At 47.1% G+C, this 25265-nt stretch overlaps 2 protein-coding genes and 1 long non-coding RNA gene across 3 annotated transcripts; 1 reads left to right on the top strand and 2 right to left on the bottom strand.

The window, feature by feature from the left end:
• Window positions 1-784: 784 nt before the first annotated feature.
• LOC135279238 (transcription factor SOX-17-like) lies at window positions 785-3609 on the bottom strand. The gene is made up of 2 exons (XM_064386434.1): window positions 3266-3609; window positions 785-3003 (listed from the first exon to the last, which is right to left on the bottom strand). Exons 1-2 carry the CDS (start codon window positions 3552-3554, stop codon window positions 2072-2074), a joined length of 1221 nt encoding a protein of 406 aa, XP_064242504.1. The 5' UTR covers window positions 3555-3609; the 3' UTR covers window positions 785-2071.
• Window positions 3610-11634: 8025 nt separating this feature from the next.
• Window positions 11635-13549, bottom strand: SOX17 (SRY-box transcription factor 17). Its single transcript, XM_064403022.1, has 2 exons — window positions 13200-13549; window positions 11635-12938 (listed from the first exon to the last, which is right to left on the bottom strand). Exons 1-2 carry the CDS (start codon window positions 13492-13494, stop codon window positions 12013-12015), a joined length of 1221 nt encoding a protein of 406 aa, XP_064259092.1. The 5' UTR covers window positions 13495-13549; the 3' UTR covers window positions 11635-12012.
• An 808-nt stretch (window positions 13550-14357) lies between these two features.
• On the top strand, window positions 14358-24208 carry LOC135279235 (uncharacterized). The gene is made up of 3 exons (XR_010346522.1): window positions 14358-14813; window positions 16490-17219; window positions 17729-24208. It is a non-coding gene; the product is annotated as an uncharacterized LOC135279235 (long non-coding RNA).
• Window positions 24209-25265: the final 1057 nt, after the last annotated feature.

The following is a 25265-nucleotide window of genomic DNA, read 5'->3' as shown; positions in this document are numbered from 1 at the left end:
GGTTTCAAACTTCATGTATGACTTCTGTTCAAGATAGAGGTTAACTGAACTGGAGTTCCATAGAAAATGTGTGTATCATCCACAATTAATACTGACATTATAATGGGATTTACTAGAGGTTAATTAGAGTTGCACTGATAACCTTAATCCTGGAATTTGTTTAGCCTTACTTTGGAACTTGTTAAATTAAGTTTCCCTTCCTTAATTTTCTTTTACTGGAGGATTTTTTAAATTTTATTTTATAACAGAATTCAGCTAGTACTGAGGCTATACTACTGTACCATAGTATAGTCAAAAAGTATCTTAGGATGTATGTAGTGAATCAATATACAAAAAAAATCAATAACACGAAAATAATATTATTTCAATACACCTAAATATCTATTCAAAGTATCTAATTTGTTATTATTCTGAGGGGTTTTTTAGGTCATTTCTGCAACAATATGAGAGAATCCTTGCTACAGTTTTAGCAGCCCATAACTGTAGGAGTATGATTTATGATGGCAACCCACAAGGCTGGTCATCTAGGAAACAACTGGAACAATCCAATTGTTCAACTAGAGTTTTCATTGTTGTTAGCCCTCTCCTAGCCTATAATATATCAAATATTTCTATCTAGACAAAAATCTATTATGTGGTAGTGAATATGCTTTTAAAACACTGACATATATACAGTCTTATTTCCCACCCTGCACCCAACCCCCTTCATGTCAGACACTGGCTTTCACACTTCTTTCATTATCAAGTTGAGAGGGGGAAAACGATGTTATGACACTGAAGGAAGTGCGATTTCAAGTGATTTTTTTCAGTATTTCATTGGTGTGCTGTTAAAAAACCGTGACTGGTGGCAATGGACATAATCAGGATTTCTTGAGACCTAAATAAAATTACATTTTCTGAATTAAAAAATAAAACATTATCCGATCCCATATTTTGACTAGATTTGTCTGAAAATACAGCTAGCTCTGTGTCCATAATGGGTTTTAAAATGCTCACGGTCATATAATTTTTATAAAAATTTGTGCAATTTATAAGCATCAATTGCGCAAATGGAATTTTTGCAGGATTTCTCCACCCACAACTTGTTGTCTAATAAACATGTAGGATAGTAAACTACGTAGGATAAAGTACACTTACCCAAAAATATTTGTTATTGCCAATCACTTTTGAACTGTCATTGGCAAACTAAAATATCTGAAAATCTCCACCACAATTATTGTAGGCTGACTCCAGCCAGCATCTTCCAAACATCAAAAGAGTGACAACATAGTTGTACCCTTGCGGTGGCAGAAATGTCCAAACAGAGCACAGGTGAACATGCTAAAAAACCCATTTTAACGTTCACTTGATTGATACTTGACAGGAAATGAGATGAGCACTTGAGTTGGACTGTTTTTTCTCCTCGCTGATGTAAACTGCGCATGAACCTCATGGCACTCAAATCAGAAGGAAAAAACGTATAAAACGCACCCAAGTCCAATCACATGTTCTGTCCTCCAAGAGACAGAGCAGCAGCAGAGATCTGACCATTAAGCTGTGTGATAAGAATACAGCCACACCTGGGGAAAAAACCTCTTAGGTCCCGGAGGCTGTTTTAGAAGTCATTGTCATGGTGAAAGAATCACGTCGTCTCTGCCTTTAGAAAGCATTGCCTTAGGGCATTACAAATTTAACTTAAAACTGCTCCCACTCAAGGGCCAGGTGACCAAGAAGATTGACAGAAACAACTGTACATTCATTTATTTTCCGCAAATGCTAAAACACAGATATAGTTAAAAACACGACTAGAAACATGTTCCGGGAAAACATGGAAGACTCCTGATTCTGCAAAAATATCGATAATCACGCGCAAGGACAAAAGGCGGGAAAAAAAGATGTAAACATTCCATTAAGACCAGCCGAAAAGAAGTTCGGACGAGTCCTGTAGCCTGCAGGATTATCGGGAGAGCAGCTTACGTCCGCCCAGACAAAGTCCGTGGACCAGTCCCAAAGGGATTCAAATAAATTAGATAAATAGGAGCGGGGCCGGGCGCCTCCATGCCAGTGTCCGTGCCGTGCCCCGGCCAGCCCCTCACAAGTCGGGGTAGCCGCAGTAGTAGACGGCGCTGCTGGCGTCCGACACGGCCGACGACACGGGACCCGCCACCTCGGCCGGCGACAGCGCGGCCGCCTCGGGGCCGCCGTAGGGCAGCCCCAGCTCGGGCTTGCAGGCGAAGCGCAGGTACTGCTCGAACTCCGTGCGGTCCACCTCGCCCAGCAGCTCCTCGGGCCGCAGCTGCTCCAGCTGCTCCCGGCACGGCGCCGTCTCGGGCGGCGGCGACGGCTGCCCCACGGCCCCCGGCGGCGGGCCGCGCCCCGCTCCCGGCGGCTGCTGGCACTGCCCGTAGTAGCCGTGCAGCGCCGCCGGGCAGCCCAGCAGCGCCTGCAGCGACCCGCCCGCGCCCAGCGCCTCCCCGGGCGGCAGGTGCCGCCGCAGCGACGCGCCCGACGGGCTCTCGGACGCCGCCGCCGCCGCCGCCGGGTACTCGGCGGCCGCACTCGGGTGCGGGCCGTAGCCGTAGGGCACCAGCGCGCACTCCTCCTGCAGCCCCGCCGCGAAGAAGGACGCCTCGCTCTCCGCCGCGTCCAGCGGCGACGGGTCCGGTGTCGGCAGGCCGTAGCCGTCGAACGCGGCGCCCAGCGGCGGACAGTCCCGGTAGTGGCCCGCGCCCGCCGCCGCCGCCGCGTAGCCCTGCTCGCCGTACGCCAGTCCCAGGCCCTCCACGCACATCCTGCCGCCGCCGCCGCCGCCGGACACCTCGCTGCCCAGCCCGGGCCCCGCCGCCTCCGCCAGGCCGTGCTGCAGGAAGCCGCTCTCCACCCGCTTCAGGCGCTTCACCTGCTTCCGCCGCCGCGGCCGGTACTTGTAGTTCGGGTGGTCCTGCATGTGCTGCACCCGCAGCCGCTCCGCCTCCTCCACGAACGGACGCTTCTCCGCCAGCGACAGCGCCTTCCACGATTTACCTGCGCCCACCGACACCGTCAGACCGCCCGCTCACCCAGCGGCACCCACGCCCGCTCCCGACCACACCGACACCGACACCGCCCGCAGCCCCGGCCCCGCCCGGCCGTGCGCGATCCCCGCTCGCCCTCCGACGCCACCGCCGCACCGAGACCCCGGCCCCACAGCCCGCGGATCCCCCCGCTCGCCCCCCGCATCCCCGATCCCGAGCTTCGCCCGGGTCCCTCGCCCTCCCGGATCCGCCCCGCGGGAGCCCGCGCTCACCCAGCATCTTGCTGAGCTCGGCGTTGTGCAGGTCCGGGTTCTGCTGCGCCAGCCGCTTGCGCTCGTCCTTGGCCCACACCATGAAGGCGTTCATGGGACGCCGGATCCGCGCCTCGCCCTTGCTCCGGCCGCCCGACGCCGCCGCCGCCGCGCCGCCCTTCGCCTTCGCCTCGCCCAGCGGGCTCAGCGACTCTGCCCACGGGCACATGGCCGGCATCATCATGGGCAGCGAGCACCGCCCCTGCACCTGGTCGTCGCTGCTGGCGTAGCCCGCATCGGGGCTGCTCATCTCGCGCCGGCACCGCACCGGATCGGATCGGACTGCCCGGGACGCGCTGCCGACCGCCGCCAAAGCCGGCAGCTGCAGCCGGCCCAGGGACACGCTCGGCACTCGGAGCCCGCTCGCTGCTGCCGCAGCCCGCGCCCGGCCCGGCCCTATTTGAGCCGCGGCGCGGCCAATGGGGCGGCGGGGGCGGGCGCGCAGCCGGACGGAGCCGCGGCTCCCGCAGCGCTGCCCCGCGGGGCGGCCCCCGCGGTTCCTCCCGGCTCCTCCCGGCGCGGCGGGGCCGGCACCGGCACCGGCACCGGCACCTGAGCGCATCGCGGGCTCCGCCAGCGCCGCCCCCGCGGGACCCGCGCCGGGTGTGGCCCGGGGCACCGGCAGCGCCTTCGGGAGCGCCGTCGGCTCCGGCCCTGCCCTCCGCAGGGACAGCGCAGAGCGGCCCACGAGGCCGTGCGCTGATGGACATCCCTGAGCCGAGCAGATAGGAAAGAGGATAAAGGAACAGAGTATTTGCGGTTGTGCCGAGGTACCCCGTAACACTCTGAGAGGCACGAGCGGTTTCTCCTGCACGTAGACGTGGGATGTAGCTTGGAAACCGTGTGTCACACTTCATCACACTTCATCTGTGTCTCACACTTCAGCTTCGTATCCTCTAGCGCTACCTGAGTAGGTCTGAGCCGTCCCGGCTGCTTCTGCCCCCTTCCCCCGTAACCAACTGCTCCGGGGGAGCGGCGCGGGAATGCTTCGGTGCTTCCTCAGCTATGGCTAGGAAGTTCCGCGAGCAGAGACATTTTTTCCCGTCTGGCTGTCACTGTCACTGCCTCGCAGGATCCCCCCGCCCCGTGCCATCAGCTCTCTCTGCTTTGCCTCCTTGGCAAGTTGGTTTCATTAAATCACGACATATTCAAATTAAGCCATTCTCATTTTATCAGAATGTATAGAGAAGTTGTAAAGACAATACTGTTTGTTACTCCTAAGAACAGGTGATGGGTTCGAGGCGGTTTTAATTATTTTTACAACTATCCTACTGCCATCGTATTGAGGGCAGTCTTGATAAATGGGACGTTCTCATGGTTTTCTGATATTCGATCGTATTTTCGATAGCACCAACAACCCTATTTTTCAACGGGTACCTCGGAAGATGTGTCATCAGTGCCATATTTCATACAGCATGAATGCAGAGAAAGTTTGCCCATAAACGAGCAGTCGAGTGACTTGCAAACCTTGCCACGACCTGGGATGTGTTTCTTGGCGCTTTTTCTTGTGCTCCAGCACAACTGGACAAGCTGAAGCCTTGATACATGAGATCGCGCCTTATCTGAATAGAAAAGGCGTGAAGTTACAGGCGATTAAAAAAACACTGAATAAATCCTGCCCTCATTAATCAAGTTTGCCGGTCATTAACGCCCTTTCCCCCCTCTCCAATAAGGTTCGCTTTTCCAGGACAGCCCATCTCCACCAGGTACGTGGAGCGGCCGGGCCGGGCTCCCTCCAGGCACCGCGGTAAATGCCGGGTGGGGAGCGGGAGCAGGAGCACCCTCGACAAATTCCTGCCGTCCGGAATCCCAGTCTTCTCTCCAGCGATGGACATAGGAATTATTTAAATAATTGTTCTTTCCTGGTACCTCTGTGTTCCTGTTTAGCTTGAAGTTGAGAGTATAAAATTCTGTGTTAGTTCTTTGCAAAGAAACACACTAGCACGAGTTACTTAGAGTCCTTTATCTTCCACATAAGTCTGGAACCCGGAAAAGCGAATTTAAATGCCTGCAGGCTGGGAAAGGTTCGGGAGGCAGAATACCTACTTGGGAAACAATCCATTGGTAATGGTAATGATGTCAGACCAAGTTTGAAATAATTTGGACAGAAGGTAGCTGAATATATTTATATATAAATCCTTTAAACTGGATGAAGTGATTATAAACTAGTTTGGGTTGGAAGGAACTTTAAAAATCATCTAATTCCAGCCCCCTCCCATGGGCGGGAGCACCTTCCACTAGACCAGGTTGCTCAAAGCCCCATCCAACCTGGCCTTGAACACTTCCGAGAATGGGGCATCCACAACCTCTCTGGACAGCCTGTTCCAGTGTTTTACCACCCTCGTTGTCACCCTGCTTCCTTCCAGCACCTATCTATCTATCTACAAGGATCCTCTTTTAGTTTGAAACTATTTTCCTGTGTCCTATCCCAACATAGAATGGCTTCCCTGCTCTGTTTTTTAACACGCACACATGCACACAATATGAAAGAGAACCACTTGTATTCCTTGGACACGTAATTCAAATTTCTCTGGGATAAAAACTAGGCAGCTAGTTAACTTGGAGTAGCTCTTTTTGAGAAAGTATTGACAACCTCAAGGACAGGGAGGGCTGGACCTCTCTTGCAAGTCTGCATTGCTTTTAGCGGGCTGCCTTTGAGCCTGGAGCCGCTCTGCTGCCCCCGTCCCCTTGTTTCACCCCAGTGCACCCCACTGCACAGTCCCTTCTCGCTCTCTGGCAGCACCACAGAGGGGCCACCGCGGGCTCTCCCACCCCAGAGGTTGCCGGGCGGCGGCTCGGGTTTTTTTACCCGGTGAGCCTGGTAACTGGTGCCCGCTGTCCCTGTTCGGGGCACGCTGGGGTCGCGTGCCGAATATGGGGCAGGAGACACCCGACCTCCCCAGCTTGCCGTAGGTTTTCTTCAGCAGACACGAAATGGGGCAATTCACGCTGGCCGGGTCAAGCGGGTCACAGCCGACCGGCCGGAGAGCAGAATCACGCGGGGACAAGGATTGCACCCGCAATTCGTTCAGTCGCACCACTAACAGCTTGGTGGCATGAGTTCGTCGGGCTTGTCCCCTAAAACAGCTCTACCGATCCGTCACCATCAGCAGCTCCCCTGAGCACGAGTGACTTCCGAGCAGCAAAAACAGATTCAGCAGCACACTTTAGGAGGGAAAAAAGTAATTAATTTTTTTAATAGGAGGCTTTAAAACGAGTTCCAGAATACAATAATATATATAAAATTATATATAACCATATATATATATATATATATACAAGCATGTAATGCCGCTCCGATCTTCAGCCTTGGGGTGTCACAAGCACCTATGGGACCCTATAATCCCGTACAGGAACAGATTGTGGGTTAGTGTTAACAGCAGCAATGTCCGGGTGGCTTTGCAACCCTCGAATCAGGGAAAGGAAACAAATAACCTACTTCTTTCTCTACAAATGCGTTCATAGCCTGTCATTTTACTGTGCAGAAAGTGGAATTATTTTCTTTCTTTTCTTTAGAAGGTGTGGACTTGGAGAGTTTTTTCCTAGAGCAACCTAGGATAAGTTTTGCAGCATCCAAAGCAGGGAGGAGGCAGATGTCATCAGGAACAAAGGGATTTATTTAGCATTTGATCTGAGACAAGACTCATATCGTAGGTGAAGTCTCTTCATGTGACAGACCTTCTGAGTAAATAATTCAGGGTAAAATCATACACTTAAAATACTGGAATATAGCAGTCTGCGAGAAGCCTTGGATGATCAGCTCGCTCTCTTAGACGCTCAGGCAGCTGCCGTATTTAAGAGCCTCTGTCCAAACACAGCGAAGGTGAAAGAAATTCCTATTTTTGTAGACGGAAATCTGAAGAGGGCGACTGAACTCTGATCTCACGAGCATTTAATTAGTCAACACATTACCTGACTGTTTAACGCTAAGCAAACGTGGGTGTGTAATTGCCGGCTTTCACAGCTCTGCCAGTCGCGCTCGTCCCTTGGCGCAGGGATGAGTGCAGTCAGCACGCTGATGTCGCTTGTCGCAAGGCTGCGAATGGCCTGTCCCTGCCGCCCACGCCAGCTGTGCCCGGGGTATGGGCTCCTGGTCCCGTGCTGGCACGCTAACACTTGTCAGGAGCTTCTGCCGTCCTCAGGAGCGGCTGGGAGAGGATTTACTGCAACACAAGAAAAGGGCTGCCACATAAGTAAACTAAATTTGTGTAAAAGGAGAAAATCGTCAGCAGTATTGCTGCTAATGTCTTCTAGCGATTACCGTCTTCGTAGCTGGAAAAGCACGCGGCTACAGAAATGGGCAGAAAGAGAAATCTGCTGTGGAGGTTGGTTTTTTGTAGTTTGCTGTTGTTGTTGGGGGGGGGGTGTTGGTTTTGCTTTTAGTTTTTTTGGAGGTTTTTTTTTAGAGCACAAAACCACTGCTTCTTGACATTTCCAGCTTTAACAAGTGTGTTGTTATTTTGACCTCCTGGCTTTCCTGCCACCTGCCCTGTGTGGACGAACCTTGAACTGACTTTAATTTAGTACCTTGGCCTGAAGTCCCTTTTTTTGCACATTAGGCCCACTTACTTTTTTATCCATATACTTTAGCAAGACAGAAAACACACACACCCACACCCACACCCACACCCACACACACACACACACACAAAAAATATCAAAAAAAAAAATTTAAAAACCCCACAAAAAACCACCCAACCTCTCAGGTTTTCTGCTTTCGGGATAACCCAAGAGTCCTTTTTTCCCAGCCCAGCAGCCAAAGAAAGAGTCGGGATTCTTCAGCTCGTGTTCACAAGGTTGTTTATTGTCTATTATCCAAAAATATTTTCTCTCAGACCTGCAGAGGTCTGATCTGCAGGTCTGTCAAGGGCACACTGCCCGCCCCTGGGCTGGTGTTTATATTTTATACTACGAGTTACGTATACTTTATTAATCATTACTTTCCAATACCTATCATCTATGTTAGACTGCCTACTTCTACTTTAGGCCAATCTAAATGTGCCACCATCACCAAGAAGATGGAGGCTAGGAAGAAGAAGGAAGAAACATGGGACAATGCCCATGTCCCTCCATCTTGCCTCCTAGACCCCCTATAATAAAATCCCCAAACCTCCATTTTTCACCTGGTGATTAATTCATTATTACTCAACTTCTGTGACTTGTGATTCTTCATATAAGGTTGAAAATTTGCTCCATGTGTTAAGATCGAAATCCCAAGTGTCTTTTTCTTCCTGCCAGGGTCTCTGAGCCCCTGCCAGGATCTTGAGCCATCCAGGGCACCCAGAGGGATGTCCTGGGTTCCGACACCAACCAAAAGTAACAAACACCACCAAAAAAACCCCACACGAACAAACCAACCCACTCAGAAGTAAAACAACAAACCAAACTCTTCCAGCTGCTATGTGACACCAACATAAAGGATTTGACTGTGTTAAGAAAAATCGAAACGTTACTAGGGACTTATTGGGAATTAATGAGTTATTAATTAATTACTAGGGACAGAAAAACCCCGAAACCAAACAAAAGACAAAGAGCTGAATACCTTTTGGGCTTTGGGGCGTCAGTGATCTCTGTGAACCTCAGACAGCACTCACCATTGCTGTAGGAAGGGGCTGGAAGGCGCTGCCCGGGTAATGCCGTTGTTTAACTGGAGAAAGACTTTGGGTAAGATTAGAGAGGTTTTGCAGATGCCTCCCTATCTCTGTGGTTTACTTTTGTGGAGCAAACCAGAAGCGCGGTTTCCAGGGAGCGAATTGCCCTGAGTGCAGTGCCGGGATCGGAGTGGCAGTGGCAGACCCCGACTGTGCCTGAAGAGTGCGGCCAGGAGCCACCTCGGTCTCTGTCACACACTGGAAGCCTTCTCCACAGTCCCCGGGGCACACAGCAACTGCTGTCACTGCCGGACAGCCAGAACCTTGATGCGGAAAGCTCTCGAGAAAAAAAAAAATTTAACTTTGGGTGAGTTTTTTCGTTGGTTTTTTTTTTTTTTTGTTGTTGTTGTTGTTGTTTGGTTGGGTTTTTTTTTTGTTTTTATTGTGCCTATTTTGATAGGTGCTCATAGGGCGTGAGGAAGGTTTAATGCTTTCAAAAGGGCTGCAGGACAGATTTGCGCGTCTGTCATCTAGCATCAGAAAGTCAAGGTGCTTTGAGGAAAATAGGGCTTGGACGGAGATTCAGAATATTTTTCTTCATGCACATTGGCAGTGCATAAATCTGCCGCGTTTCAGGCATTTTAAAGAAGTTTCAGACCGTTTTTCTCATAAGGAAGGGCTAAAAAAAGAGCTAGACATCTGGCTACATACAGGAAAATGATGCTTCTTAGATTTGAGTCTGCAAGAGCTCTGTGAAAAGGGTTGCTGCCACATCTTTACCACACACAGTTCGACACGTTCCTGTGGTGTGTTGGACTGCTGTGTGGGCCAACACTTTTACCAAAACCAGTGTATTTTTTCAATTTAGTGTCATTCCCTTCCAATATAGAAAAGGAAAAAAGAAAAGAAAAAAAAGAAAAGAAAAGAAAAGAAAAGAAAAGAAAAGAAAAGAAAAGAAAAGAAAAGAAAAGAAAAGAAAAGAAAAGAAAAGAAAAGAAAAGAAAGACTTTTCAACCTTCATTACGAGCCACTTACAGTTTCAAGACTGCTTCAGGCTTCAGCTGTCTGACAAGTTGAGGTGAAGGACAGAAGAAGGGAGCAAAACTTGCATATAAAGGAAAAAGAAATGGTGACTGAAGTTATGTAAAGCTTATTGTGATTTATTTCCCAAACCAGCCACAGTGATTTTCCCAGAGAAAGCTGTGAACATGTGTGAAAAGGACAAAAATATTTTAATCCTGTAGGTTTAAATACCATAAATAAAAGGTAAACTCAACCAAACAAGAAACCATCTCTCATGCATATTTGTTTCCTGGATTTACATATCTATGTTTTAAACATGTATTTTTTTTTCCAAATTAAAGCATCAAGAAAACGTATTGTGTCCTTGTTCTGAAGTATCATATATTTCAGAATTACCTAATTTTTCTCACGTACAGGTGGGAAAGGAGTGAAGAGAGCAACAGGATGGATATTTTAGGTATATTTCTTAGAACTGAAGACAGTTTGAAAAGTCAAATGGGAAGATTAAGAAACTAGAGAGTAGATTATCTTACTAAATATTAAGGGTCTGAATGCCTTTTGATTCAAGACTCAGTAATAGCACGCAATTCCTAAGTCGATTTTTGCCGAGGAGACTGCTCTCAAATCTCATTGACTGAGGCAGTTTGCATCTATTTCGTCTTTCACGGGTACAACCGTAAGTCTTTTTAATTGTAATTTGAAAACGGACCCAATTTAATTTCCCGTATTCGTGGAAGATAGGCTAATCGGTGGGCAAGTCTGCCACTTCGGCCCTGCCCCCTCCTCCCCGGAGCTCAGCTCCACAGCTTTATCTTAGGAAGCAAACGACCAGATGACTGTTACCTCCTCCCCCCGATTTAAGCAATAGACATAATCAATTTATCAGTCCCATCCCACAGCCGGACTCAGTACTAACATCTAAATGAAAAGGGGGGGGTTTTGTTATTGTTTATTTTTTGGGTTTTTTTTTTTACCCAAGTTTAATTACAGGGTGCCCACTTCTCAAGCACGGAGATATTTCTGTCTCTAGGCGCGATGACATCGACCAAGGGATTTCTTCAGGAGAGGAAAGGTAAGGTGAGATTCTGGGAGGTACGGATGAAAGGAGGGCTGTGGCAGAGTGCCGAGTGGGCTGCTCCCGGCCGACCTCCCCCTTTGGAGGCTCGTGTTGTAATTTTTCACTTACTTTGAACCCTGATTTACAGCTCTTGTTCTGTGCAGCAGAGATGTGATACACCGCCACCCCACCGCAGCAAGGCAGCTACGGGGACAGGAAAGACAATCTGGCCCAGGAGGGGCTTAAAGCAGCTGTTATCCACCCCTCCCATCAACGAATTCCTGCTTCCTTAAAAACGGAGCAAACCCTAACGTACTACACCAGGTACTTTCATAGAGACTTTTGACACTTCAAAAGTAAAATGAGTCTTGTTTTTTTTGGTTTTTTTTTTTTTTTAATTCAGTCATATTAACCAGCTCTATAAGAAAAGACCAATAAAATGAAAAAAAAAAAAAAAAAAAAAAAAAAAAAACAAAAAACCAAGAGCCTGAACTAGGCAGTGACTGAAGGCTTAAATTTTTTGTCTATAAGTGAAGCAGGAGAAACTTCGGAAGACTGTCTACAAAAAGTGTGAGAGGACCTAATGCTTAGTGCACGGGACACGTGCAGAAGTAGTTGAAAAAGCAGTAACAACCAATTACAAAGGACGATAAGACCTCTTGGAGGAGTTACAAGAGACGAGTTTTATTATTTTCCCTTTATTGTAAAAGTGCAAAATCATTCTGTACAAATCCATCATATAAAACACAGCACTCTGTAAAACATACAAAAGCATGTGGATCTCTAACAAGATCTCACATAATGTTCTCCGTGTGCCCCTAATATCACCATTCCACCGCAGCATCACTTTTCGATGTCACTGTCAGACAGTGAAGGTAAGACCTGCACCACCTGGACAGCGAGATGGCACATCACCCTTTAAACCTCGAGCAGGTCACGGATACCCTGTCAGTTCTCAAGATTCAAATAAATTAGATAAATAGGAGCGGGGCCGGGCGCCTCCATGCCAGTGTCCGTGCCGTGCCCCGGCCAGCCCCTCACAAGTCGGGGTAGCCGCAGTAGTAGACGGCGCTGCTGGCGTCCGACACGGCCGACGACACGGGACCCGCCACCTCGGCCGGCGACAGCGCGGCCGCCTCGGGGCCGCCGTAGGGCAGCCCCAGCTCGGGCTTGCAGGCGAAGCGCAGGTACTGCTCGAACTCCGTGCGGTCCACCTCGCCCAGCAGCTCCTCGGGCCGCAGCTGCTCCAGCTGCTCCCGGCACGGCGCCGTCTCGGGCGGCGGCGACGGCTGCCCCACGGCCCCCGGCGGCGGGCCGCGCCCCGCTCCCGGCGGCTGCTGGCACTGCCCGTAGTAGCCGTGCAGCGCCGCCGGGCAGCCCAGCAGCGCCTGCAGCGACCCGCCCGCGCCCAGCGCCTCCCCGGGCGGCAGGTGCCGCCGCAGCGACGCGCCCGACGGGCTCTCGGACGCCGCCGCCGCCGGGTACTCGGCGGCCGCACTCGGGTGCGGGCCGTAGCCGTAGGGCACCAGCGCGCACTCCTCCTGCAGCCCCGCCGCGAAGAAGGACGCCTCGCTCTCCGCCGCGTCCAGCGGCGACGGGTCCGGTGTCGGCAGGCCGTAGCCGTCGAACGCGGCGCCCAGCGGCGGACAGTCCCGGTAGTGGCCCGCGCCCGCCGCCGCCGCCGCGTAGCCCTGCTCGCCGTACGCCAGTCCCAGGCCCTCCACGCACATCCTGCCGCCGCCGCCGCCGCCGGACACCTCGCTGCCCAGCCCGGGCCCCGCCGCCTCCGCCAGGCCGTGCTGCAGGAAGCCGCTCTCCACCCGCTTCAGGCGCTTCACCTGCTTCCGCCGCCGCGGCCGGTACTTGTAGTTCGGGTGGTCCTGCATGTGCTGCACCCGCAGCCGCTCCGCCTCCTCCACGAACGGACGCTTCTCCGCCAGCGACAGCGCCTTCCACGATTTACCTGCGCCCACCGACACCGTCAGACCGCCCGCTCACCCAGCGGCACCCACGCCCGCTCCCGACCACACCGACACCGCCCCGCCCGCAGCCCCGGCCCCGCCCGGCCGTGCGCGATCCCCGCTCGCCCTCCGACGCCACCGCCGCACCGAGACCCCGGCCCCACAGCCCGCGGATCCCCCCGCTCGCCGCCCGCATCCCCGATCCCGAGCTTCGCCCGGGTCCCTCGCCCTCCCGGATCCGCCCCGCGGGAGCCCGCGCTCACCCAGCATCTTGCTGAGCTCGGCGTTGTGCAGGTCCGGGTTCTGCTGCGCCAGCCGCTTGCGCTCGTCCTTGGCCCACACCATGAAGGCGTTCATGGGACGCCGGATCCGCGCCTCGCCCTTGCTCCGGCCGCCCGACGGCCCCGACGCCGCCGCCGCGCCGCCCTTCGCCTTCGCCTCGCCCAGCGGGCTCAGCGACTCTGCCCACGGGCACATGGCCGGCATCATCATGGGCAGCGAGCACCGCCCCTGCACCTGGTCGTCGCTGCTGGCGTAGCCCGCATCGGGGCTGCTCATCTCGCGCCGGCACCGCACCGGATCGGATCGGACTGCCCGGGACGCGCTGCCGACCGCCGCCAAAGCCGGCAGCTGCAGCCGGCCCAGGGACACGCTCGGCACTCGGAGCCCGCTCGCTGCTGCCGCAGCCCGCGCCCGGCCCGGCCCTATTTGAGCCGCGGCGCGGCCAATGGGGCGGCGGGGGCGGGCGCGCAGCCGGACGGAGCCGCGGCTCCCGCAGCGCGGCCCCCTCGGCTCCTCCCGGCTCCTCCCGGCGCGGCGGGGCCGGCACCGGCACCTGAGCGCATCGCGGGCTCCGCCAGCGCCGCCCCCGCGGGACCCGCGCCGGGTGTGGCCCCGGGCACCGGCAGCGCCTTCGGGAGCGCCGTCGGCTCCGGCCCTGCCCTGCCCTGCCCTCCGCAGGGACAGCGCAGAGCGGCCCACGAGGCCGTGCGCTGATGGACATCCCTGAGCCGAGCAGATACCAAGGAGGAGACAGGAACAGAGTATTTGCGGTTGTGCTGAGATACCCCGTAACACTCTGAGAGGCACAAGCGGCTTCTCCGGCAGGCAGATTTGGGATGTAGCTTGGTAGTGAGAAGACACGTCCTCATTTGTGCCTCACACTTTAGCTTCTTACCCTCTAGCGCTACCTGAGCATATTTCCCCTCGTAAGCCCATGAAAGAGCTCAGCTGCCTGGACAGTAGGATGCTGAACCCAGAGGAAACCCTATGATACTTATCCTCTCTCACTTTTTCATACTGTCTAAAGCTATTCATTGTCTGTCAAAAGCATAAATATTCTTTGTAGTTATTATTAATAAGTTGAACTTCGCAGTATTTCTTCCTTGTGGCATTACATTATTAGGATTTCTCTGATAAACTGTAATTTCAAACAGAATTGAAGAAGATTTAAAAAAATCTTCATCACTTCAGAATAAACAGAATTTTATTTCAGCACCATTTTATATTCTCCTATGGCATACAAACTGATGTCAAATACGGAGTTTTCATGGACGCTTTGGTTAATATTTGCATTGTTATGTGGTGCTATTAAATGCATCAGTGCTTATTTGAGAAACCACTCAGCTTTAAACTGAAGATCAAAGGGGTTTATTTTGTTAAGGACACCTTTGTTTGGGTAGCCACTTTGATCAAATAAACCAATATTGTTAGAATTCTCGCTGAAATTAAATGAATGAAGTCGGAATAACCATTAACGTATTCTAACATTGAATTTCCTGTTTCGCACAACGTGAAGCCTGCTCCTTTACACTTGACGGACAGATGCTTTAAAAAGAAGAAGATCGCAGTAGCGGAGCTGCCAGGGACTAACACAGGTGAAGACAATTTCCCAGTCATTTTTACATTTAGCTTTCTGCTTCCCACTGCTTTTTGGAGATTATAAACAAGCTATATGTTTCCAGCATAATACTATAGCATATTTATCCCTGTTGCAAGGAGTCGAAACTATTACCACAAGACTGATATCTGCCTAAACCAGACCAAAAAGTTTTAATTTTCTTTTCCTCCGTTCAAACACTCGTGCTAGTCCAGCATAGAGGCAGCAATTCAAATAAATCTGCTTTTAGTCCTTATATTACGTGCTCTAAAAAGCAGCGGAGGTGAAACCAGTGATCCTACATATATGTGTGTTTAAATTAATCTCAAACTAGTATATAATAGCACCATTCTTGCAAAAGTATTATGCACTTGGAATTGATTGTAAAATAAATTAAGTGACACTGCGCTTGCCAAAGCCGACCGTCAGCCCAGAACTGGCGATAACCAGCAGCGCTCGTCAGGAATCAAGTTCTTTTTCGCTCGTTTTTAGTCCAGCGTCTTTGGGACACTACCTTAGGGCAGACCTGGGTAAGGCTGGTGTTCTAATGGCTTTAGTTTTATGGCTGAGGTTGTGACATTTCCCGACCCGACGTGCCGGGACTCAGAGCCCTCAGTCCCAGGCCAGCCGGCCCGAGACAGGTCACGCACCGACGCACGGCCGATACCCAGAGAAAATTCTGAATTAAACAGCATCAGAGTCGTGTTTAAAAAAACTCATGCGTGAGGAAAAGCGTGTGTATTTTTCCCTGCGGATAACCGAATATTCAGCTGAGGGAATAAGCAACACGACTTCCAAGCAAAACAAAACTCCAGTAAGCAACAACGCGCTGCTCTGAGGGAGCGGGTCCGTTTCCATTGCTTCCCAGAGCAGCTCCCAGCTCACGCCGCATTGCTGACTCGGACAACACTAACCAACTAGGAGTTTAAACCGTAGGAGAGATTATTACCTTTTTTTAACCAGTTGATCTTGTTAAGACGCCAAAATTTCTCTTTAGCTCTAATTAGCAGAATTGAGGCAAGCGAAAAAATCCCGCAGGGGCTTTTACTGAAAAAATCAGCGAGTAGAGGGACTGCTTGCACATAAAGCTTGCAGCAATTTTTAGGGCTGTCACTTTCAGCAGAAAGGAAAATGTTTTTTCTGTATAATGAACATGAGGTAATAAACTAAGCAACTACAGTTGACTTTGTTTGGGAGATTTGTTGAAACTGTTTCTACAGCTCATTGATCTGGGATCAAAGAAAGAAAGGTGTGTTTTGAATCTAAGCCGAGAAAGTAAAAGCTCCCTGGTTTGTACAGAAAATGTTGGCAGTTTGTGACCCTTCAGGTGCTCCTGGCGTTATAGACAGGTTATCTCCCTTCTTTTCCAGCTTTTTGTTTAGACTGTTTGGGTTTTTTCGAATTGTAACTTTAAAACAGCATTGCGCCGCTTCAGAGTCCAGTCGCCCTCTATGCTTAGAGTTCACTTCCCCGCAGCGTTTAATAGGGAGCTTCTTCTGACACTCCTGAAACCTTCGTGGTCGCACGACTCCTGGGGTCATTCGTTAACTTTCCCAACCTAACAATGCCACCGAGAGTTCATCCTTGTGATTTATTGACCTTTTAAACCCGCCGGTACACAGCGCGGGGGCGCGGAGTGGGGATCCTCCGGCGAGAGATGTGTTTCTATTTCAGGTCCATTACAGAATGCGGTGTTGGAAGTGGTGCTCCCAGCGTTATCAGAGCCGACCACAAATGCCACATGAAAAGCAGCAAACATCCGGAGGGTTTCCTGCAAATCGAGCAGTTTCCCAAGACAAGAGCCTTTTTTAAAAAAACCGTGTATTTAAAGGCAGCACACTATGCCTCTTTAGAGAGATTCGAAACCACTAAATGAAAGCAGCCGAGCCCGACAGCGCTGCATAGTACAAGAAATCTCCCCGAATGAAGACTTTTTGGGACTTTGCGTTAGGAAACTGAGTTTATTGCAAAGGCCCTTGTTAGGAAGGATCCACTATTGAATGAAAAAAATCAAAACCCCAAAAATGAAAAAATATCCCTTTCAGAAACTCTAGCTATGGAAACACCGTTAATTACTTTACAGCAAAACAATAGTCCCCAGCATCTTCGCCTGCCTCACTTTAATCTGCAAGCTGCTTTCCAGCAAATGCACACAGACCCGAGGAAAGCTTGAGGCTCTCAACTGCCCTCAGCATCCGAAGCGGAGCCGCTTGGCTGGAATCGCGTCCCGTCGCCGCGGGCTCGGGGACAGGCACTTGGCAGTGGGACAGCAGGGCCGCGCACAGCCAGCTCCCCGCACCCGTGCGCGCCCGCCTGGGGGGGTGTTAAGCAGCGGTGTCCCCGCGTTTTAGGACTGAAGGGAGTCCGGCGGGGGGAGCGGGACGTGCGCGACTCCCATTCCGAGGTAAGAGCGCTCTCGCCTCCCGGCGGACCCGAGCGAGGTCCCCCCGGCAGGCGATGTGCCCGGCCGGCAGGCTGGGACCGGGCTCGGCCCTTTCCCCCGGCGCTCCCGGCCCGGCACGGAGCCCCTGGAAGCCGAGGTGAAGCGGGAAGTCTGGAAGGGGCTGGAGAGAAATGTGCATTTATCTACACGGGGGTACCGGGCTCAGCAGCAGGCAATCCCCTTCCCGGGATTGCGGTGTTTCCCTTTGGACAGGCTCAGCCCTGGGTCTGAGCGCCCAGGAGGAAGGAGAGCCGTGGACTACCGTCCTATTTCTCTCATCCTTTTTTCTCGGTGCTAGGAAATACATTCTTTATACAGATACATATGCATACATCTTGCCATCCATCGTTCTTTCAACTACATGGTGCCGTGTACTATGTGGCACTGCGGTGAAGGGCGGTCAGAAAACTTCCTAGCCTGAAGGAAATGGCTTTTCAAGGAAGTTAATGGTGAATTCTGATGGCACACAGCTCTCGGAGGACCTGCAGTGCCGGAGAGAGCCTGGACCGTGGCTTCTCCTAGGAAGGGGTTAACTCATCTCTCCGACGTGGCTGCTTGGGCTTGGCTCTAAGGCGCCTTCCCTGCCCCCGCCTGAAGGCAGACACCAAAGGTACGGGAGCCAGTGGCAAGGGACATGTTTAACTGACACCAGTGCTCGGTGCTGCTGTAATACCTCTTCCAGACAGACAATATGTGGACCCAAACAAAGTTTGAGTGACTTGAAATAACATTATTTTATGAGTAAAGCATAGAAGTGACTCTTCTCTCAAACCGCTGACAGCATAATCTAGACCTAAGTCTCATCACCCTTTATACGAATAAATTTCCATACTTTAATATAAAGACAGATTAATGAGGCTAATGTCTCAGACCTGTTGCACATTCCTTTGTCAACAGTTTGCTTACATGAGTTTCCAACTTCATTCTGACTTCTGTGCCCTTTGGTTTGAGAATGAGTTGCATAGACCATGAAGCAGTATAGTAACTGAAACTGGCCTACACTTGAATTTCCAAGAACAGAAGTCCTGTTACTTTAAATATTTAAGTATATACAAGTCATTAAACAAAATTTTAAAAGAAAAGGGGAAAAAAAAGAGTGCTTTGTACAATGCTGGACCCACTCCAAAAGTTCAGAGATCTGATCTGACCTAGGCAATTTGGCCCAGCCTCTGTATTTATGCTGGTTTTATGTCAGTGGAGCTACTGCTAACTTGTTTTACTCTAAGATTTATTCTGACAAGCTAGATACCAAAGTGATGGACTAGTCAAGGACAAGTCATGTAACTGTAGAATGAAAAAGCTGACCCCAGTTACACTGAAGTGAAAAAAAAGTGCTTCACTGGCATCACTCAGCTCCTAGAATACTCTTAATAAGGCCAGAAGACTGACTATCATAGATATTCTCTAGAGTATATATATAATATTTATATTATATTTATATTATATATAATGCTATTGCAGTCTTGTAATACATATCTATACATTGCTTTATTTAGTAGACAGCAGTGCTTTACAGTAGTTTGAAAGGGTGAAGTTCTTTGTCTTAGCCAGAATAAAAGTGTTTTATTATACAAATGAGAAAGTAGCTGGGCTTGGAACTGGGCAGTAACTTCTAACATGCTAACTGCTTATGGTCATCGAAGAGATGATCAGTGATTTAGCATAAGGAAATAATCCTATATTAGCTGTTTAGCAGTAGTAAGTTAGAAGCACTAATAAAAATTCTAAATTCAAACATCAATATCTTCCCATTTGTATTTCTGATGAATCAGCGGTGAAAAACAGGTAAGATCAGGCAGAAAATAAGAGTGGATTTAGATCCTCAGCAACACAAAAGATGGATAAAACATTTTTTCCAAAATGGACAATATGATACATTTCTTTTAAAATAAATGCATAATCCCTGAAATTAGAGGAAATGTTAATGTTATTTAAAAATACCTGTTCTATTACCTGACCAAAATTCTCTATAAGCAAAACATGGGAATACAAAATTTGATATTGATTAGCAAATTAAAAAAACAAATTGTTTAAGGCTTTAATTTTTATATGGGCCCAGTGGAAATGTTCTGAATTTTCATAATATCTTTGCAAATACTTTCAGTGACTAAGTGTACAACAGATGACATTTGACATTTATTTAGTTAAATAAGCACAAAAAGAAAAAGACCTCACCCATCAGACAGTTGGAAGGTTTGAGAAATTAGTTTGGTTTAATTTCTTGATAGCTGCAGCTGTTTTATTTTATGGTATTTGTTTTCTTTGAGTACTCTTAATTGAGAAAGTGATTTTAAATTTTCATATTCATAATTTTCTTATTAGTTTATTAATATTAATTAAAATCCTGATTAGGTTCTCTTTAAATGCAATTTAAAGTTGCAGATTATAACAAAAAAAATCTGTACATCTTCCAAATCCAAAGCAGCCAACCTGATCATGTTTCTAACAATACCATATTCGCAGTAATTTCACTGACATGCATCTGCTTTCTCTACTGGGCACAATGAAATCTACAATTTCTCTGCCTAGAACAATTAATATTCAGCATTCTGAACACCTTTGCCACTGAGCTGTGAGAGAGAAGGAAACAGCCCCTCATGGGATCACGCCTGGCACAAGAAGTAACAACTTAAAAAAGACAGCTAAGCCTCACAAACCTTCAAACTATGATGAACAATGCAGGTGGGTGGGGTTTTTTTTGATCCATTGATCCAGTAATTATTTCCTGGGCTTGAGGTGTGCTCAGAATTACCTAGCTGCAGTTCAGCAGTCACACCTATTTCACTTGCCTGGCCTACTTGTGTTTGAAGAAAACCCAAGGCTGAAAGTCTCCTTTCCTCTTGCTTTGTCCCCTTAACATCACCTTTTTATCTTCACAACAGTCTTTGAAGGGTATTTACTGAAAGGATGAGAGAGTGGTTATCACACAGAACTGAAAACTTAAAAAAAGAAGACCAGGAATTTCAATAAACTTTCTCTGTAGCTAGATCAAGGACTAGAGATCCTCACTCCTACTGCAAACAACCTGCAAGATCTAAGACGATTTCTACCCAGCTATCTCCAGTTTACCTGTTCCATTAAGATAGGATGCCTGCTTAACTGAGTTCTAGATTCAAGTTGCATGAACATGCAATTTACCAACCTTGCCTCAATGACAAATTTAATGGCCTTTTCTGTTTTTTAAAAATTAGTCAAGTCTTGATTAGGAGACAATTTCCGAAGGAGTAGATGGACAGTGTCAACAGACCTCTACCATTACAGCCTGAAGAGGTTTGAATTGAAGAAGCAAGGATTGGACAACTTTAATTTCTGGATTTGCATGTGTATAAATACACTTGCTATGAAAGGACTGCATATTCATGCTTCTTTGATTCAGACCAGTGTCCTGCAAAAAGTAAAGGTAGTAAGTCACTCAGCACAGGATGAAAAGAAAAATGCTTAAGAAATATTAACCATCTGCAGAGGCCAGAGCTGGAACTGAAGCACACCAAAATTATCTGACACGATTGTAATACCTAGTTTTCCATAGGCATCTCTTTGCAGCAGCCTCCTAGTCTTCCCTCCCAGCTGATGAGAAGTTGCAAGATTTGTATTGCAAGCTCTCTGCTACTCCAGGAAATCCAGATGACGAGTGCTGACAGTTGCTAGGAACACATTTTATGTCAGTACACACAAGTGCTCAAGCACCGTGAGAGTACCATTTGAAAACAAAATGTGAGCTAAGGCAACCCAAAACACGAAGGTAGTTGACAACCACTCGGCCACTCACCAGAGGGAGCCCATTTTCCCCAAAAGCCGGCATTTGTAGCACAGCCAACCTGCTGGTTCCTCAGAACTGCCCCGTTAAAAACTCTACAGCTGCTGGGAGGAGTGGCTGCCAGCTAAGGGAGGCACACGGACATACTGTGAACAGGAAAGGACAGAGCGTAAAGGACTTTTGTAGCTGCTTGATTACTACTTTCTGCAGCACAAAATGTTCTTTATTGAAGAAGTTGCTACATTAGACTTTCAAATTGAATGTGGCTGGGAGAAACCAGTTATGTGTCTACAGCATATCACTGACAGAGGTAAACATTTTATACTGTCCTAGGTAGGCTTCTTGTTATGATGTGTATTTGTGATATATTACATTGAATACTTTAAGCCAGGTTCTTGCAAGAAAACAATTGCTTTTTCAATAGAAAAATAATTTTTTTTCCAAAGACCCTTCTCACTTTACCTTTCCTCAAGGGGAGAATCAGCCTTCTAATATATTAGTGTATCTTATAAATTCTTTAAAGTCCAACTGTAAAGCTTTAGTAACATAATTTGCTTTTCAACTAAGCACAGAATTAAGTCTGAGCTCATAGTCAACACTGGAACATGTCCTGCTCAGGAAGAACCTGCAGCTCCTTCCAGGGCCAGACTGTGTGCACACAATGTTTGGAACAGGGCATGATACAGAGGTGCCTTGGCAGCTTTCAGAACCTGGCAGAGCTGTAAAAGTGGGGGTTTTTTTGTGTTGCTTGGTGGTTTGGGTTTTTGTTTGGCTTTTGTTGGCTTTTTTTTTAATCTTTAGCCAGGTAAACACAAGATCTGTTTAGCAGCAAAACTCCCCTGCTGCCTATCTAAACAGGAAGGTCTTGCTAGTGAAGACAGTTACATCAGTAAGCATGTCCTTCTGGCACTAGAAGATTATCTAGTTTCATACCTTCTGGTATCTGTCTTTTCCTTTTCTTCATATCATGAGATATTATTAAATTACTACTTTTGATTTTGGAGTCTTCTGTGTTCATATTTGTTTCCTAATTACTGATTAATGCATTACCTCAGCACTTTTCATAGATACTGTGAGGCAGCAGTCAGTAGATGCCACAGCACAGACCTGAACTACTGATAAATAAAAATCAAGACCCATTGATCATTTCCTTTGCATGGAAAGCATATTTGCTGGTGGAGTCAGTTTTAAAATTTCCCTTTCAGATTTGCAATAATGCAGCCACACATTCTTTGCCACTTTTGCCATTATTATATTCCTAATTCAATAGCAAAATGCAAACAACAAAAATTTGGTCTGGGTAAGTAATTATACTATGTAAGTTGCTAATTAATAGCTGTACAATTTTTTAAAAACTAATTCTCAGAATCTTCTTTGCAGTCTGTAGCTTCAGAAACATCTTGAAATACAGTCAGCTAATTTTTATTTAAAGGTGTGATTACAGAACTCAGGCTGGATCTATCATCTGTTTTTGGAAAGGTTCCACATTAATGGGGACTCACTGGTCCATCATAGATACTGAATCTCAACACAGCACTGGCTAGACAACAGAGCTTCACTTTACAGCAGCACCAAGTTAATATGAAGTAGAAACAAGAAGATAAAATAAAGATATTCACATACTCAATTACATACGGGAATGAATAGGGAGTCTGGGAACTCCCTTTGTCAGGTGCACACAGCATTTTGCCTCAGAAAAGCTCTCAGTGTTACGCACACACAAAATGGTAAAATATTCCACAGGCAATCTTTACAATAAAGAACTATGCTACAGATCTTTTGGTGGTATGATTACTGATTTTATGCATGTCTTTATAAACAGCGTTTTGCATCACTGGCTCAACACGAAAATTCAGATTTGCTGTTTCAAAATTTCCTTAGAAGCTACTTGTGCTCCTAAGTGATTTGTAAGCATGAATTATTATTCAAAGAGAAAAATTACTCAAACCCATTTTTCCTCTGCTAGTGATTTTCAATAAAACAGAAATTCAAGAAATCTGTATTTGAAAATTGGTAGATTGTGATACAGGTTCAGATGCTCTCTGAAACAGAAGCAGAAGATATCTTGCACAGCCTTTGCAAAAATACTTTCCCGGCTTACTACAGGTGTACTTTCACATGTTGAATTGATTGGATTAAAATCATAGTGACCAGAAGAGGTATGGGATATGTACTTTTTCTGACAGTACTGTAATAAAAAACTAACAGGGTTTAAAATATAGTATTATAAGTAGTGAATGTTTACATTGCTGCAATGACACAGTTTACAAAAACTTCAAATGTAATACTGAAGTATACAGATGTCCAAGATGTATCCTTAATTAGGATTAAAACAAACTTTTTGTTATAAAGACAAGGACACAGATTACTGGTTATTGGCTGCTTTCACAAATGAGATTATTGCCCATCTTTACCCAAACAACAAGAGTTTATAGGTTCACATGTATTTACTGTGATTTCATGCACAGAATAGCCATGCATTAGAGTAATTAATTATTTTTATAGCTGTAGGTCAGAATCTATCCAAAAATACTGAAATAAGAGGTGAGTAGAAATATGTATTTCTATGACAAAATTTGATAAAAATACTGTGAAAAAAAGACTTTTCCATCTCTGCAAATGTCAGTGATATAACTTAGTCACTAATTAATTTAATATATTTTAATAAAAAGAATTTAAATAATAATGTGGATTAAATACAGTACTTGGCACCAAAAGTAATTTGGACATTCCACTGGGAAGATCACAAAGTGTTCAAGGTTGCATTTTAAATTTCCAGCCAGAATCAATATATGTATCCTTGTTGTTTTACAAGTGTAATACATTCACTAGGAAAAAAATTTCTTTCAATAACTAATTATTATCCACTACTCTGGTAAAAGTAATTAAAAAATTGATAACTAGCTTGAATCTTTAAAGAAGGGTTAGATATTAAGTTAACAGTATTAAGATGATTCTCCAGAAAGTAACAAATCAAAATCAATTCTATAAATTTCACAACAAACTATTAAAAACCCAAAGTTCTTGATTTCAAGTATTTAAGTCCTTTTTTCTGGTAAACCTAAGAGGAGGAGCTCTGGCCACACCTCAGTTCCATGGAATAACTGCAAGTGTAACTGAAAAATTATCCAGGAAGGAAGAAGCTGATTTCTACCATTTCAGAAGATTTTCAAGGGTCTATGACTGAGCAGACCAAGATCACAGAAGCAGCTGCAGCTTCAACCCTTTGTCACAAGTCAAATGGCCATTATATTAAGAATTAAAGCAAGACTCAAGGAGATGCAACACTCCTTGAGAATTCCTATGTGACTGAAACACTAAGTGATCAACTAAAAGTGATGTTCATCAGGCCTGTGCTTACTGCTCTTACCTTATAATTAAAGACATTCTGAAAAAAAGGATTCATGCCTTTTGTTTCTAACCCAGCTTTTTTTTTTTTTTTTTTTTTTTTTTTTTTTTTTTTTTTTTAATTCATCTCACTCCAAAGGGCATTTAAATACTCCTTTCACCCAACAAATGCTTTACAAATATATGTCAGCATTACTAACACTGTTCTGGACCTTTGGGAATTCAGGACAAACAAATGTTCTAGCTGACTTGTCCAGAGTCACAACAGAGCAGAAGGCAGCGATGGATCGTGTACCTCTCCCTTTCTCTTCTCCAATTTTAAGCATAGTTCCATGCTGAACTAAAAGGGACTGGCTTTAGGCTCCCTTTCTCCCACATTCCTGTTAAAACTCAGGCAGAATCAGAGCATAATTAGGAGTTTTTAGCAGATTTGTATTTGGTAGGGTGCCTGGTCAGGGATTAGCAATAGCAGATTGATTATAGTCTGTTGAGAAAAGGGTGAATCAAGAGTCCAAAAGAAACTGAGTCATGAGGAATCCAAACTTTCACTTCTACTGAGCATCCTTATATTTAAATCCTGTGAGCTGTTCTGGAACTGCAGCTTAACTCTCCTTTCTTTTAAGCTTAATTACCTTTTTCCACATTGAGTCTAGAAAACTGCAAGGTTGCAAATAATGCACATGGAACAAAGATGGTATTATATTTTATATATACACTGTAGGATATAAATCACTATTTACTGTATACTACATTTGACTATACAACCAGTACCAGTGTACCTATTTTTTCCATTATTTGCACTACAAAAGCACAATGGCAAGCTGAAGACCGATTTTAAAACTGTACCAACATCTCTAATTACAAGAAAAGCAAACTAGCAAATAATGATTAGTCAGCTAACT

Source organism: Passer domesticus, chromosome 1 (assembly GCF_036417665.1).
Source record: "Passer domesticus isolate bPasDom1 chromosome 1, bPasDom1.hap1, whole genome shotgun sequence".
NCBI lineage: Eukaryota > Metazoa > Chordata > Aves > Passeriformes > Passeridae > Passer > Passer domesticus.
Note: the sequence above shows the minus strand (reverse complement) of the source record. Positions and strands in the feature narration are given on the sequence as shown.

What these genes read in the sequence shown, in the direction of transcription:
- LOC135279238 (XM_064386434.1), bottom strand. Translation starts at nt 3,554, where the DNA reads ATGAGCAGCCCCGATGCGGGCTACGCCAGCAGCGACGACCAGGTGCAG. An exon ending in CGAGCTCAGCAAGATGCTGG is followed by an intron (nt 3,004 to 3,265) that starts GTGAGCGCGGGC and finishes CGGTGGGCGCAG; the next exon opens with GTAAATCGTGGAAGGCGCTG.
- SOX17 (XM_064403022.1), bottom strand. Translation starts at nt 13,494, where the DNA reads ATGAGCAGCCCCGATGCGGGCTACGCCAGCAGCGACGACCAGGTGCAG. An exon ending in CGAGCTCAGCAAGATGCTGG is followed by an intron (nt 12,939 to 13,199) that starts GTGAGCGCGGGC and finishes CGGTGGGCGCAG; the next exon opens with GTAAATCGTGGAAGGCGCTG.